Consider the following 15,252-nt stretch of genomic DNA (forward strand, 5'->3'; position numbering starts at 1 on the left):
TAGTGAGGACAGTCTCTCGGTTCACTCATTTCAGAAAGTCTGCTGTAAATACAACTGAGACAAACGTCTCCATGTAATATTTTGCTGCATTTCTTTGAGTGAAAATGCTACATAATACTTTTCAAGGACAAATCAAGCATATAACGAAAAAAGAATTTGCTGAGGTGACAGGAAAGCAGGCATTTTTCAGAAAATAATATGCACCCAAGCATAGGGATTCCTACCACCTCTCGCTGCAATCGTTAAGGTGCTTACTTTAATGTCTTTGGAGTGTATTTACAGGGGTCTTGAGTGAAGGGCCAGACTCAATGTCTGCACTGCGTGTCTTACGCCTCCTGCACAGGTAGTGTTTCAAAGGGTCTCTGAGTTCTTGGTCCTGGTTTCTCTGAACGAATGACTAAAAATAAATAAACTGCATAACTGGCTAAAAAACCAAAGAAGTATCCAGAAGTGGTTTCACTTGTCATATGTCTGTAATGAATTGAAATGAATGCACAACAAAGAAAAGATAAAAATACACATACCAAGTTAGCTTTTTTTTTTTGCAAAGACTTCCAGTTAAATCAATTTTGCAGGTTCCTTCGGCTTGACCTGAGTGATTGAATGGAATTTGTAATCTGCAGAACTTTTCATAGCTACCAAATCATTCTTGAAGTTTACACCTTCCTATTTTTCTACCCTGACACACTTTGTGGGTTGCTTCCTGTTACAGTGAAGAAATGAACTGAATGTTAAGCTTAAAAAAAATGCACAGTAAATCACTGTTAAGATTTTATGAAAAAATAATGGCTTTTAAAACATTCTATATTTTGGATCCTTTTTTTCCCCCTCCTACATTTAGGCATGTAAAATTCACATTGTCAAGACTCTTTGTGCAGTGATAAACATAAAACGCAAGAAAAGGTAAGGGAAAATGCACAAGAACCTCCGGATAAGAGCTGTGACTTTCAAATAACCACATGAAAAAGTTCTCAAGAAACCATTAGTATAAATAACAGTGAGACAGGAAGAATCAGTTTTTTTTTCTCAAATGAAGTTATTTCCCATGACTTCCCTTGGTAGAGATGGAGTTGTGGTGCTTACTGCTGATAAATATTTCTAGATCTTTTTGAAACTGCATATGCCAGGCTTATCTAAAGTCAAATTTTGAACCTACTAAGGATGTAATAGGGATCCAAAAAAACTTCAGGACTGAATTTTTCCTTTCTAAAAGGTGCTAATTTTCAATGGCTAAATGCCACTGCCTAAATTTATTTCCTGCTTTCCACAAAAAAATATCATCCTTTAAGTGCAAACACTAGACTTAGTGATGAAATGTGCTACTCAAACAGAACACGGGGAATTACAACGGCTGCAAATTTCAATGTGAGGTTAAACATTGAGTCAATGGCAATGCTTTCAGAATACACTGTAGCATCTTACTACTTCTTCTATATTATGAGGTCCTATAGTGATATGTCAACTGGATTGAGACACTGCATTGTATTCCAACAGCCATAAAGATGGGGAAGACTGGCACCGATCATGTCAAAATAGGTGTCCAAGAAATTACATCCTTTATTTCACACAATTCTGGCACTAACTCTGTAACAAATCTGAATGCAATATTGTTTCCCTGTATAACATCTCTGTATGAAGCTTTTTCTTAGGTTGGTTACACTACACAGAACCGGTAGTAGGTTCACGTATGCTGACTGAGCTGCCAGACAGTGACATGTGCTCATCCTCTGCATGCCAGGAAGGAGACCTGACTTCCGCCTGCATGAGGTTTCCATCAATATATCAGCAGTCATCAATAGTTTGACCTTTTCTGGGTTTTTCTGCTGTGCTGCATTCTGAGGAGCAGAAACTTTAGTTTACTGAAAATTATTTATTGTGTTGCACTTCATGAGGATAAGCAAAGATGGGTGTAGCCATGTATTTATTCCCTCATTCTGAGAATACAATGGATCTCAGGAATTGCTTCATAGATATTTGGCATAGAGTTCCTCTTACCCTCTAAGAAGGCTTTTTACCTTCCTTCCCATTCAGGAGTCCTTGGGTCTCCTAAGGTGAAAAGATACCTCAGAAGATGCGCTGCCATAAGCCAGCCCACTTTGTGAGACCCTGGAGATGTCATATGTGAGACCTGGTGCCTCAAACTAGGACACTAGTAGGAACAGTGGGGTGTCAAGGGAAGGAGAGGGAAACAGTGGGGAAGAGCTGTGTCCTGAGGCCATTGGCTGCTCACTCTCACACCCAGTAATCATCTATTGTGTGTCTGGATGGACTGCAGAAAGCCGAAGTGGAAGAGACTCTAAGAGCTGTGGACCCAGGAGGATGACCTGCTGTGGGTGCTGTAGTGCTGTGGCTCAGTTTTCCATATGGCATCTAGAAGTAGTCTGTTCAAGGGAATACGAGCGGAGGATGCATTTTCACTGGAGTTGTCTTTCCAACCCTACCTTCTTTCTTTGCGTCCATTGGAGCGGAGCTGCTAATCTCTGCAACTTCCTCAGACAAGACAATCTCATCGGTCATGCCTCATCAGTTCATTTCATTTAAGGATGTGAGCCTAAGGGATTCTGCCCATACTGCATTTACAGGATGAACTGCATTTTCCTCACAATGTTTCCTCACACATATAATGAAGTATGTGAAACAGAAGACAATGTATGGACCTCTCCTTTAGACTGTAGCTTTCTGGATTTAGTACTTGCTGTGACATCTCCTAAGGTACCAGCTATCGGATGAAGGAAACTGAGGCGACCATTTTTTCCAATAGCTCAATATATCCCTGAGATAGAGCTGGGATTGATACAGAAACTCTGTGCTAAAATGCTAGACATTTGGAACAAGATTGTTCCTGGATGTAGTTCTTCATGCAGGGTCGGAAAAACAGCCATTACTTTGCACAGCTGTTGTTAAAAGGGAGGAAGCTTTTAAACAATGAGAAATGACAGGTGAGGTCAAGGTTCTACAAGAAATCAAAATAAAGCTTCAGCTGGGATGGAGTATGGCACAAATTTGGGGATATTAGGACCAGCTCTTGGGAAAAGTTCATGAAAGTCGTTCCTTATGATAAATGAACTTCAGTAACTCATCTGAAAGGCAATGTGCCACATGTAGATGATCTGAAGAGCCATAGAGAAAACTGTGATAAGGCATGAGCTGCACCCCTATCTTGTTTACTTTACCTTCATATGTAATGAAGATAAAACTAAATGTGATGTTTATATATAATTGGACACTAGTATAGTATCTGGGTGTGCTTTTACCCAATCTGTCACCATCTCAATTGTTCATCCAGCAACAGATCTTGACTTTACTAGGAAAACAAAACAATGGAAAAGAAAATAATCTTTTGTCCTGGGTATTGAATCTTTAATGAAGTAGTTGCTATAGCAATAACATTTACTTTAAAATTAGTGTTTTGAGAACAGCTCCTGAGAGCTACCTCAGTTCTTGTGAGACATCATCTTTTTTTTCCCCCAATTTCTCTCACACCTCGTTTAAAGAAGCTGCAAGTCTGTACTCCCATTACCAAAATACTCAAAGTTAATTTTAAACACAGAACAAAAAAGGGATTGACCTACTTTCCCTTTTTTTTCTTTTTTGGCAGGTGTTTCACATGTCCCACTATTTTAGCATTCCCATTCCACGTTAGTGATGTGATTAGTATATATGTGTGCACTCTGATGTTCAGTGAGAGATGCTCTGGGACACACGTTCTAGCTCTGCTGTACGCAGGCTAGATCGAGGTTGTAGGTGATACACTCTACTGACAGTGCCTCTGGGTTGGCACAGACGAGGATCTGACTGTATCTGGGGCAGTGTCTTTGTAATTCACCTGGATCAGGTTTTTACATGTCATTTGATACAGCCTTTTCTTTACTGTTTTCTGTTTGGTTTTTGTTTTTGTTGTTGTTCTGTTTGTTTGTTTATTTGTTTTCCCAAAGCCCCAGTTCAGAACAGACCGTGTCTTTCCAGGATATGAAAAGATTTAGGTGAAATAGCTTGGTTACTTTTAATTCACAGCTGAGCAGCCAAAACCTCCCTGCGTCAGCCTAGGCTCGCAATTTATCAGTAACGCAGCCATTGTGGTGCAGCAATAAAAGAAAAACCTTTACAATATGCACCAGGTGTTTTGCTCTTTTACCCCTTATCAGCGCCGGAGCATCACTTATCAGATGCCACCTTGGATCAGCGCCATCGGGGACCCTGCAGTTGTGGCGGAGCAGGCGGCCTTGGCCAGGGGCAAGCTGCTGTCTCGCAGGGCCCTGGGACCACAGGGAGCTGCCGTCTCACGCAGAAGGAAAACCCCAGCAATGGGCAGCACCGACCTGTGGGTGCAGCAGTTGGCCCTGGCTGCTGCTGAGCTCAGAGCCACGCTTTGCTTTTCTTCCCCATAGCCTCGTTCTGCGCAAGCAGATCTTCTGCCGTTGTGGTCGCGCTGGTCCCAAGTGGCTTAATGCTCCCACCCACGTTCCCTCTCTATGCTGTGTGGAGGCGGGGAGCAAATGAACAGTTTGCTCCTCTACCACCTTAGAAAATAGAGAACTAGACCGATGGTGACACTGATGAAACTGGTAAGTAATACGGAAAGTGGCACGTGGCTAAACTATGGCCCAATGCTCCCTTCTTTACTGGCATTAAATTAAGAGTGACATTGCTGATGATTGTCACTAGACTAATCAGAATTGTTTTAGTGGCGTCATTCTCCGTGAATGGAAACAGGAAGTGGAATACATTAATCTTGTAACTCAAATTCACACTTTCCTTCATCTTTCTCAGTGGCTCTGAAGTTAGACGTGTTAGGGACTCAAAAAAAAAAAAAAAAAAAAAAGAAAGGCTAGGCAAGAGTCTCTGCTATCCTACAACCACGTGAGTCAGGACTGACCCCATCGACATTAACAAAGCAAAGCTCGTGTGTAGCTACATCAGAAGAGAATAATGATCTGCATCATGAATGTGGTGACACAGGTTGTGGCTAGGATTCTAGCAAAAACAGATTAAATGAAGTCTGAAATTCCACCAGCTATGCCACCACAGTTCACTGAAATGTTCCCAACTTACAAAGCTGCACTATATCTTTCCTCTGCTGTTATTATGCTGACAACAATATCATTTGGCACTAACATTTCATACCCTGTGGATATTAATTAAATTACCATCACAGCCCTTTTAATTATCCATATTCTTATTGTATAGATTGGGAAGCGAGATAGGAAATATATGGTCTCACTGAGTCACTGTATTAATGCTTTTAGGCATTGTCTGTGAGGAAAATGGAATTTGAATGTATGCATTTCTTTTTGCCATTAAATAGACATTTGGACTGTACAAACTCTTCTCTGTAATGAATATCCTTGCTTTGGGAAGAGTTCCTGTGAATTTGCACTTGGTTTTGCCTGCAGAGCCATCAGGAATTCTAAGTGGAATAGTCAATAACAATGATACACAGCATGGACTGGAGCCTGGATGAAGACGTTCACTTTTCACTATGCCGTTTCTGCACAGTGAAAAGTACCTCTCCTGTAACACTGCAATTTTAAAAAGAACATAGATGTTCACTTTCATATGGTAAATTTGGTCCAGCTGGGACAAACATATTTGGAGAGAGAATGAAAAAAGTGTAAATTTTTAGCTATGTAAGGATAATGAGGTAAATACACAAATGATTGAAGTATAGGACATTGTATTCTCTACATCTAAAAGTTTCCTCATTTCTCCAGAAAGTTGTGATTTGAACACACAGACTGAGCATTTCAGAACAATCTAAGGGATTAGGTACCTACATTTTATTGTCATAAAGTGACAGAACCCTGAATTTATCTGAGCTTTTTCGTGAAGCCCAGCCTACAGGCCAGCCTTTGTCATTGTTTTCCTTTATCTTGAAGTGGAGCTTCAGAAATGCAGGGAGGTACTACAGGAAATGATGCTATGAAAAACATCCACACATACCAATGTAAGCTGGTCCAAGCTATGGCTTTCATGAGCATTGGTGGATTACTAAAAAGTATAAAATCTCAGGGCCAAATTTTGTGGAAATTAAGCTCTCTGCACAGGGTCAAGGCTCTAAGTTTACCAACAGAGTCTGCAGTCTCTTCTCCTGCCTCCTTGGGGTTTGGCTGCCTCTGCAGAGGCCAGTGCTGACATGGTGCGGCCGTGCCCGGCCTCGTACCTTGCTGATCCTGACCCTGCCTTCCTGACTTGGCTTCCAATCTTGACCTCAGACCTGCCTCGTCACTATGGGTTTGTCTGGTGATCACAGAGCTGTTGGCCAACGCTGGTTACCATCATTGGACCTGCTCTGTGTGCCTCGCTGGGCTGCCATGGGACTGCGCGGCTTCTCGGTGAGGATGTCGCCCAGCCTGCCTGGCTGTCACCCTCAGCTCCTGGCTCCCCGTCCCTTGCAGAGCAGCCAGCTCTCACTACTCCCTGATGCACAAGTTAAATTTGACTCAGTTTTGTTGCTTAGTTTTAGTTTTCATTATTCTTTATTTGGAATAAATTAAAACAGAATTAGCTTTCCAACCTTTCTGGCATGTGAAAAGCTCTAGAAATGAACCACTGAGTTCTTTTTTCCATGAAGTTACAGTGAAGCTCGGTTCTGCTTTTATTTCAGTGCTGCAGTGAAGTTTCACATTCTGTTGCAAAATACATAGGTCAGCACAGGAACGAGTCAGTGGTGAAGTAACTTGCACTGCTGCTTGCATACTTTTTCCTTCATAATATATATGAAGGTATTACAGACACCCCCCCCTCCCCCCCAAACCAAAACAAAATCCAGCAAATTAAAACAAAGAAGGGAAGGGAACATACTTTTTTAGATAGGGGGGCAACAGGCAGATTAGTGACATACACAGTTCATAGGATCACAGGACAATTCTGGTTGGAAGGGACCTTGGGAAGTCTCTAGTCCAACCTTCTGCTCAAAGGAAGTTCAGCTATGAGGCCAGACCAGGTTGCTCAGGGCTTTGTTTAGTTGGATCTTGAAAATCTGTCAGGATGGAGCATGCAGAACATCTTGGTGCAACCTGCTCCACTGCTTGGCAGTCCTCATAGTTTCAAAGTTTTTCCTTATACCAACTCTGACCCTTTTTGCTTCAAGTTATGCACATGATTTCTTGTCCTCCTGGTATGCACTCTGTGAAGAGCTTGGCTCCATCTTCCCAATACCCTCCTTGCAGGTATTGCAAGGCTGCCATTAGGTCCCCCAAAGTCTTGTGGTCTCCAGGCTGAACAAGCCCAACCTCCTCAGCCTCTCAAGTTCCCCTCTTGGAACATGAAATTAATTGAAAGTATAAATAGACAGAAACAGGAACTCATGAGACCAATGAAATTTCTCCAATTTGTAATGGAGAAATTGGTAATTTACATGCAGCGGGATCTTCTCATAAACTGTGACAGGAGGCAGTTCTGTGGGGGATCGTCAGTAATTTTGTCAGTGTGTCATGGTCATCTTTCTTGACTATGCATTTGTTTGTTGACATTGATTTATGTACCATGCCTGATTTAAAGATACGTGTTGATACTCCATTGATTTCATTGACCCTGTAATAAGTTCTTATTAGCTCCAGCTACTGGTTTCACTTAGATTAGTATCTGTGACTGCTGGGGTATTTCCTAGGTACAGACTGGGGGAAGAATTTTTCTTTCTTTCCCCTTTAGGTCATCCAATTTTGTGTTGAATGTGCTTGCTCAGACATTTTTCGACAGTGTCCATTTCACGTTCTGTATGTGATCAGCACACTGTTCTTTGTAGGAGAACTGTACAGAGCATGGTCTTTCACTTGGTCTCCCTCACGTTTTCGTAGGCACAAGCAACACCTGAGCAAATTCAGTATGTCTGTTCGTGCATTTTCACTCACAAAGCAGTAAAGAATGGGATCGGCAATGCAATTCAAACTTGTTAAGGCCTGTGTGATTCTGTAAACCTTATACATCAACTGCAAAAGCTGTAGATCAGTGGTGTAAGGTTCTCTGATGCTGCGAATAAGCAATATAACGTGATAAGGAGTGAAGCAAACAATGAAAGTAACTGTGATATTCAGAATAAGTTTCCTCACTTTTTTCTTTTCTTCATCTACTGTGGCTTGATTACACCTCACTACTTGGTAGATTTTATAGTAGCAAAACACAATGATTAGCAAAGGGACCAGGTACCCTGAGCATATCCGGAATAAATTTATCCATGCCTGCCACCATTCCAGGGGGTATTTATCATAGCATAACGTATGATTAGTGAAATTGCAAGGATCATTGAATACTTCTTTGTTCACCAATATGACTGAATTCAAGATGCTTTCCAGAAACCAAACAATTAGGCTGACAATCAATGAAAATCTTCTTGTGCGCAAGTGCTGGAGCTTCAAGGGGTGAACTAATGCCAGGTACCTGTCAAGAGAGATGCAAGCAAGGAATGCAGTGCTGGTGTAGAAATTCATATACATAAGGAAGGCAGAAATCTGACAAAGCAAGGCAGAGAGCCTCCAGTTATCTCCATTCCATGCATAATCAATCCACAGAGGCAGTATCAGAGAGTACAAAAGGTCAGCTAGGGACAGGCTGAAGATGTAGACTGCTAACTCATTCTTTTTCCTTGCCTGAATGCAAGATGCATAGAGGGATATGCAGTTGATGGGAACACTGATCATCATCACAATGCTGTACACAAATGGAAACAAATATTTATCCAGGGTGTGATCATCATGGCACTTAGCAGTGTTGTTCATCGTCCAACACGAGTAGTATCTTTGGGCTAATTCCAGCCTGGATGCAGTAAAAACCCCTCTTCAGTCTGATGGGTGGTCATCTGTTAGTTCTTCAGGATGTGGTTGGTAAGATTCCAGCCTTCTGTTACCAAAAAGAAAAAATGTCAGTTATGACAACATTTTTGGTTTTTTTTATGGGCTTCTTGGTGGGTGTCTTTTTTTTTAGAAGAAAGAAACTGTGTTTGTAGGCGATCAGAGATTTTAAACACTTCTAGAGTTAGGAGTGCATAGGAAGAGGAACCCAAACGTCTAAGGTGGTGAAGGTCAGTTAGATGAGCTTCTACAGCAGAAGCAGGATCAGCAGTTAAGACTCGTCCAGAGGGGTAGGGTCCTGCAATCTCAGGTGTCTCTTGCGGGAGTCAAGGGAGATCAGAAGTTCACTTTCTATTATTCTGGTGAGCAGAATAAGGTTTTGATCATATGAATATGGTAGATTTTTTATCCTGAATAACCTCCTCCCCCTAAGTCAATGGAGAGACAAGGATAGAAAGACAGGGATTCAGGTACCGCTAGATGTTGGGATCTGCTCAGAAGAGGAGAATGTGTGGCTGATATGTCTCCCTATTGCAAATCACTCTCTTGTCTTGTTGCATTCTCACGCTTCCCTGCTTCGCCTCCCCTCCTTTGTATACGATCCCCCAAGAACTTGCCATCAACTGTGCTATTCCAGCAAAGCTCACCACATGTCCCAGGAACCTTCATGTGAAACCTGGCAGGCTATTGCTGCATGCACAGGAGAATCTGCCAGGGTGTCACTTAGACTCATGTGAAGTGGACAGTGTCTCACAATTTTTCATTTACACTTCTTTCCTCTAAGAATTGCAGTTGCCATGCATCAGCAATTAAGCTTATCTTAGGCACTACCAGGTCTGTGGGTGTCAAAAGCTTCAACATGAAAAAAACCAAGTAAAATGGCAGCCCTGACTAAAGCAGTTGGACTGAACGAGTTGCATGCGTGAGCCTCAGAAGCACTTAGATGACCTGACCTTTAAGTAAGAAAGGGTGTACAACCATAGCTATGAGACAGCTGGTACTCACTGACTGTATCACAGCGCTGACACTCACTAATTCTCTTCTCCAAAGATCTAATTGTTAAGTTCTGGAAATATGAGAATGGGGAATATTTGTTGTGGTCTAGTTCTACTGCCAAATATACTAACTGCTTCAGAGACTGCCTGTGATAACTCATCCGTGGTTTGAGCCTAGACTGCCAGCAGAGGAGGTGAAGAGGTTGTAGAATGAGATTGCAAGATAGCACCTTCTACAACTGTTCCTACATAGGAAATAGCTCAAACTGGAGATAACTTGGGTGCAGGGATTTTCCCATGTTATAGGCAAATTCATTCTGCCTTTTATGGGTTTGATGCATGTATGTGTGTGTAGGGTTGTGGGTTTATTGGAGAAACCCAAGTAGGTTTACTGCCTCTGTTGAGAGGTTATTATATGGATCTTTTCCATAAAAAAAAATATTCATGCATACTCAGGAAAAAAAAGGAGCAATGACAAAACTAGTCAGAAAGCACATACTTAATTTTACCAGCCACTGCTTTATTTGATCAAGTTGGCTAACTTTTCACAGTTAGAGCTAAATTCATTCACAAGCTTGAAAGACAAGGAAAATCTTGAGAAGCACTTGCCAAATTGGTCCATTGAGCAGCTTTGCTTACATGATGACTAACTAAAAAAAATGCAGTGTCTATATTTAAGACAAATATAAGATACCTGCTTTTCAGTGTGGTTTACTAAAACCACCCGGTAAATAGGGCATCGTAAGTTTACCAGTATAGATAAGTATCACGAATTAAAAATCTAGCTCTAGAAATTGGATCCCAGGGTTTTGCTGACCCACTTCTCACCAAAAGCAAAGCAAACGTATGCAGACTGACCAGATGAGTAACAGATAAAATACCTACCTCTTCGTCTAATCACATTTTAGCATCTCTTTTCCTGTGACAGGTCTCTTCATGTCCAACACGGAAACGTGCCCTTTCAGAAGCGTGTGTGTAATGTAGCAAGTGTATGAGGCAGTGTTTACTAGTCACGTGGCTGAGAAACTGGAATTCCTTCTCCCTCCCCCACAAACTCTTTCTCCATTGTTAGTTGACTTGTTATATTACAGACTCATCATCCTTACAAGCTCCCGACTTGTCTCCATGTAACTCGCCTCAGCTCCTCTCAGTTACCTTTATCAGCTCGTTCATATCTACTCACACACCAACGTGCCAATTTCTTCATACCACCCACCTTTATTTCTTCAGCTTTCTCTTTTTAGCTCATTGTTTCTAAAAGTTTTGCTCTGTTGACCTCACTGATCGTAAGGTAAAACACTTGTCCTTATATTGCACTTGTCTGAATAAACCGCATGTTCTTTGGGCAAGACCTTGTTTTGCTCTTCTGCCATATGCCTTAAGAAACTAATATCTTAAGATATGACTGGCTAATGGCAGGCTGGGACACTGAAGATGGGATTCAAAGAAAAGGGTTGAGACCACATGAAATTTGCCACCTTGGTAATTTTTTTCTGTCCTTCATGTTCACAGGCCACTGTACCCCATGGTTTTCTTTTATTTTTAACCAGTATCATCAATAGTTTCTATGAACAAAGCCCTGGAGGCTGTCTAAAATTCCCCAGGTAATCCATGTCCCAGCTTTGATGACACATTGATGCTTTTAATGAGAATAATAACAAGAAGTGTGTCATTCTGGCATGTACTAATGACCTGTACTGAAGTGTGTCAAAGAGCCAGCAAATGAAGAATATCACAATGCATGCTGCAGTTGCTTGCACAGAAACATAAAAGCAGAAAGTACTTTTGCCCTGATTACAACACATTTTGTTAGTTACTTGGGACCTTATCTGAGGGGAAGTGGTCCATACCATACTTCCTTGCTTAGATTTTTTCTGATACTTAGGACTACATAATACAAAATGATTTGTCTAACCTGAATGCATGATCTGAAGCATTCCCAGGTTTTCTCTCAGCTACTGAGCGCACCTGCTGGTTTTGCCCAGGAGGATGGTACTGGCTTACAGCCATCCTAAACCACAATGTTTGTTAATTTTTCCCACTGATTGTTAATTTTTTCTAAAAAACTATTGAGGAATTTCTGTTTAATGATACAGTCTAATGGTTTGACTTTCATGGTCCAAACCCACTGTGACTAATTCTGTAGACCTGTGATTTGTTTTATAGACTTCTTTTGGTATCGGATGTGTTTCAAATGAAATAAAAATTCTCAACAGTAATTTTTTCTGTTAGCCATATTATTCAATCATTATCATTGTCCCTGTCTCTGACATTTTGCTACAAAAACCTCCTGTACAAGACTCTGAAAAAAGTCAGACATAAAATTCAGAGAAACGGACTAGCAAATGCTACGCTTCAAGTAATGTATGCAAACAAGCCTGTAAAGGAACCTTGTGAAAGTTTCTTGAGAAAAGTACTCATTACATATTGTTTTGTATCGATGCATTCCTACAGTACCTTTTTCAGATTCAAAGAGCGCTTTATGCAGTCTCTCCATTTACGACATTTTGAAAGTAACACAGTAAGTATAAAGTTATACATCCATAAGCACAAATACAAAATGATATTCCATACTCTCATCTGTAAACAACTTTCTAAGGGAAGAATGGAAGATTCTTTTTTTTATTTTTCAGATGAATGAATTCTACTATAGTTTGGGAAATTAGGAAATATGAAGAAGACTGTAAGGATTTGGTGTTATTAACAGAAAAGTTTAGTCAATAATTAAAAAAAATAATCTTCCATTAGCTAATATACACCAGTTTTAGAAACATCTGCAACTGATACATTTCACCCTTTATTTCAGATTCATGTTCATAATAGGGCAAGTTGCTGTAAGCAATATTCATTATAATGTGGTAAGTTTTTGCAAGTACTTTGCTTTTTAGATAAGTTCCAGGGGAAGAAAACAATGTTGTGTGAGTTAGTGCAGTAGCTGCTGTACTGGTGCTATTGTAGATCAGCCATAAGATGGAAGGACAGGCAGTTTTCTTGATTTTTTTTTTCTCTCAAAGCAATTTCAGCAAAGTAGATTGCTCTGTGTTCTCAAAAAAAGTTACAGTGCCAAGCTGATTTCCTCAAGTAGAAGGACCTTCCATAGCTGGATCTTTTTTCCTCATAAGCAGATCTCAAAAGTGAATTCTGAAAAACTTCACAGTTCAGGAGAATTGAAATATGCCTTTCAGTAACACGGACATTTTTGCTTAAAATGAACAGCATTTTTCCTCATGCAACACTAAATTTCACTCACAGGTCTCCATTAGATTCTGTAGAGACTCCCAGGTCTAAAAGAGCTGTCTTTTTAACTTTGAGATACACTCTACGGACTGTTTTATAGAACGTAAAAATTCTGCTAACATGAGCAAATAGAAAAAAAAGCTATGTTTTTTTAGGATGTAGACCATGCAGGTGAGTATTATTTTGCTATATCTTTATGTGCATCATGTTTTCCTCTACGCATACAGAAAGATGCTGTACAAAATATTTTCATATACATGATATTTGGTATTCCAAGAAGCTATTTTTAGCACAGCTTATTTTTCTAAGTTTTAAGCATTGTGTTTATTCATATAAATAGTGCTGAGTACCTTGTTAGTGCCATAAAATATTAAAGAACAATAATAGAAGAACTAATGGAACCCCTGTGAGGACTGAGGCATTTTTTGCAGTGAAGACAGGACAGCTCAGCATCCTGAAAATTCACCCTCAAATACTGTTCTTCTCCATCCTTCCCCCCTCTTCTAACCAACAGGTATTTTGATCATGGCAATACCATTACAACAATAAATCAAGATGGCATGTCTTTCCTAATTCAATCTTTTGATGTCATTTGCCCTTTTGTCTCACGTTTCACTTGTGCTGGGAGTAAAATGCTCCTTCTCCCAAAGCAATCTTTTCCAGCCCCTTTTGTGTCCCTTCTTTTTGTTGTATGATGTCAGCATCACATTAAAGGAGAGCCAGGTTGAAATTTGTACCAGAATATAAGTTGTGTATCTGACTTCTTGGATTTGAACACTTACCTAGGCAGCCATGTGTCCCCATGTAGCAGTTTCACCGTGATGCCATCAGTAGTGTAACCCGTGTCTGCTTCTGAGGAGAAAAACTGCTTCACCAGATAAAGCAACAGGAAGCTGCTCTTGGGCACACCAATAAGGCAACAGCTCACACGTCTCTCAATTTTTTTTTTTTGCCTTTTTTTTATACCTTGTTAATCTAAACTTATCCATGGGAAAAAAAGCAACATAGTTACGTAGAAGTACACACAAAGGATGGTACCAACCTTGGTAAATCTATGAATGCTTTCAGTGAGTTTGTAAAAGTTTCATGAAAATACTGCCTAATTACATGAGTGGAGTATATTGCAAACCTGTTATCTAGGGGACAATACATTCTGCAGAGAAACCGCTCCACAGAAATAAAATACTGTGGAGTGTATATGTATTTATTTGTGTTTACTTGTATATGTTCAAAACACAGGGTCTTTTTTTGACTGAAGGACTTGTCACTTGCCTTTCCCAACAAATTTATCATAGAATCAAATAGAATCCACCTAAGAGCCCATAAAAATATATCACAATAACTTTAGGAGTTTGTGCAAAAAGAATGAATTATTTTCAAAATTTGTATAACTGTTTTTTTTTGTTTGCCTAATGATGGGAGGAAGTTTGTGAACAGTTCTGGTTAACAAAGACAACAGAATTTTATGCACTGCAACAGGTTGCATCTTTATATATTGTTATATTAACTGAATCTGAGGTTGGCTGTGGCTTTCACAGGAGTGATTCTTTTAACAGATAATTCTGTTCAATTAGATAGGTGGAAAATTGTTACATGAGCACAGTTTCTCTTTTCCCTCTGTGATCAGAATAATTTATTGTGCGCTCTGGTTTTTTTTTTTTTTTAATTCTGTTTGGAATGATTAAATTCTACTTCTAAGAACCGGGGTACAATTTCACTTTAAATGTACATCTATTGGGTAACACAAAAACTGGCCTGTTTGATGATTCAGATGCTAAGGAGAAATGAAACAGTAAATTTAAAAGCTCTAAAATAAGACATACTGACTTCCTTGAGAACAATACCAGGCAGCTCTATAGTATTTAACCTCTGAGATTTGGTTCCTTCTTCTTTTCCAGCCAGAACATGACTTTTTCACCCACAGTTTTTCTACTGGTGCACTTGTTATATGAAGCCTAAATTATCAAATCATTCTGTACTTGTGGTCATTCCTGAACTGGTATCACAGTCCCCTCCAGTTTGGTAAAAGGGAGGCTTTCCAGCCACTTGGTTAGATTAATTTCTAAAATAAATTTCAGTCAAACCTTTATTTTCACTGAGAGAAAAGTCATTAGACAAAGACCTGTTTTATCACTTTTCACCTGCCTTTTCCTAACATGGTACCTACTAAGAACAACGTCTGGTGAGCTGGTTCTGCTGTTCTGTTGAGGGTTCCTATACTTCACTGAAGAAAA

The 15,252-nt window shown here is 40.1% G+C and overlaps 1 protein-coding gene across 1 annotated transcript; it reads right to left on the reverse strand.

Annotated features, from left to right (window-relative positions):
• Nucleotides 1–6,472: 6,472 nt before the first annotated feature.
• Nucleotides 6,473–14,192, reverse strand: GPR65 (G protein-coupled receptor 65). The gene is made up of 2 exons (XM_069783702.1): nucleotides 13,801–14,192; nucleotides 6,473–8,835 (listed from the first exon to the last, which is right to left on the reverse strand). The coding sequence occupies exon 2, from the start codon at nucleotides 8,712–8,714 to the stop codon at nucleotides 7,707–7,709; it is 1,008 nt and encodes a 335-aa protein (XP_069639803.1). The 5' UTR covers nucleotides 8,715–8,835; nucleotides 13,801–14,192; the 3' UTR covers nucleotides 6,473–7,706.
• Between the last annotated feature and the right edge of the window lie 1,060 nt (nucleotides 14,193–15,252).

The sequence above is a fragment of the Haliaeetus albicilla genome, chromosome 5 (genome assembly GCF_947461875.1).
Source record: "Haliaeetus albicilla chromosome 5, bHalAlb1.1, whole genome shotgun sequence".
Classification (NCBI taxonomy): Eukaryota; Metazoa; Chordata; class Aves; order Accipitriformes; family Accipitridae; genus Haliaeetus; species Haliaeetus albicilla.

Coding starts and splice junctions, on each gene's coding strand:
- GPR65 (XM_069783702.1), bottom strand. CDS start 8,714: ATGAACAACACTGCTAAGTGCCATGATGATCACACCCTGGATAAATAT.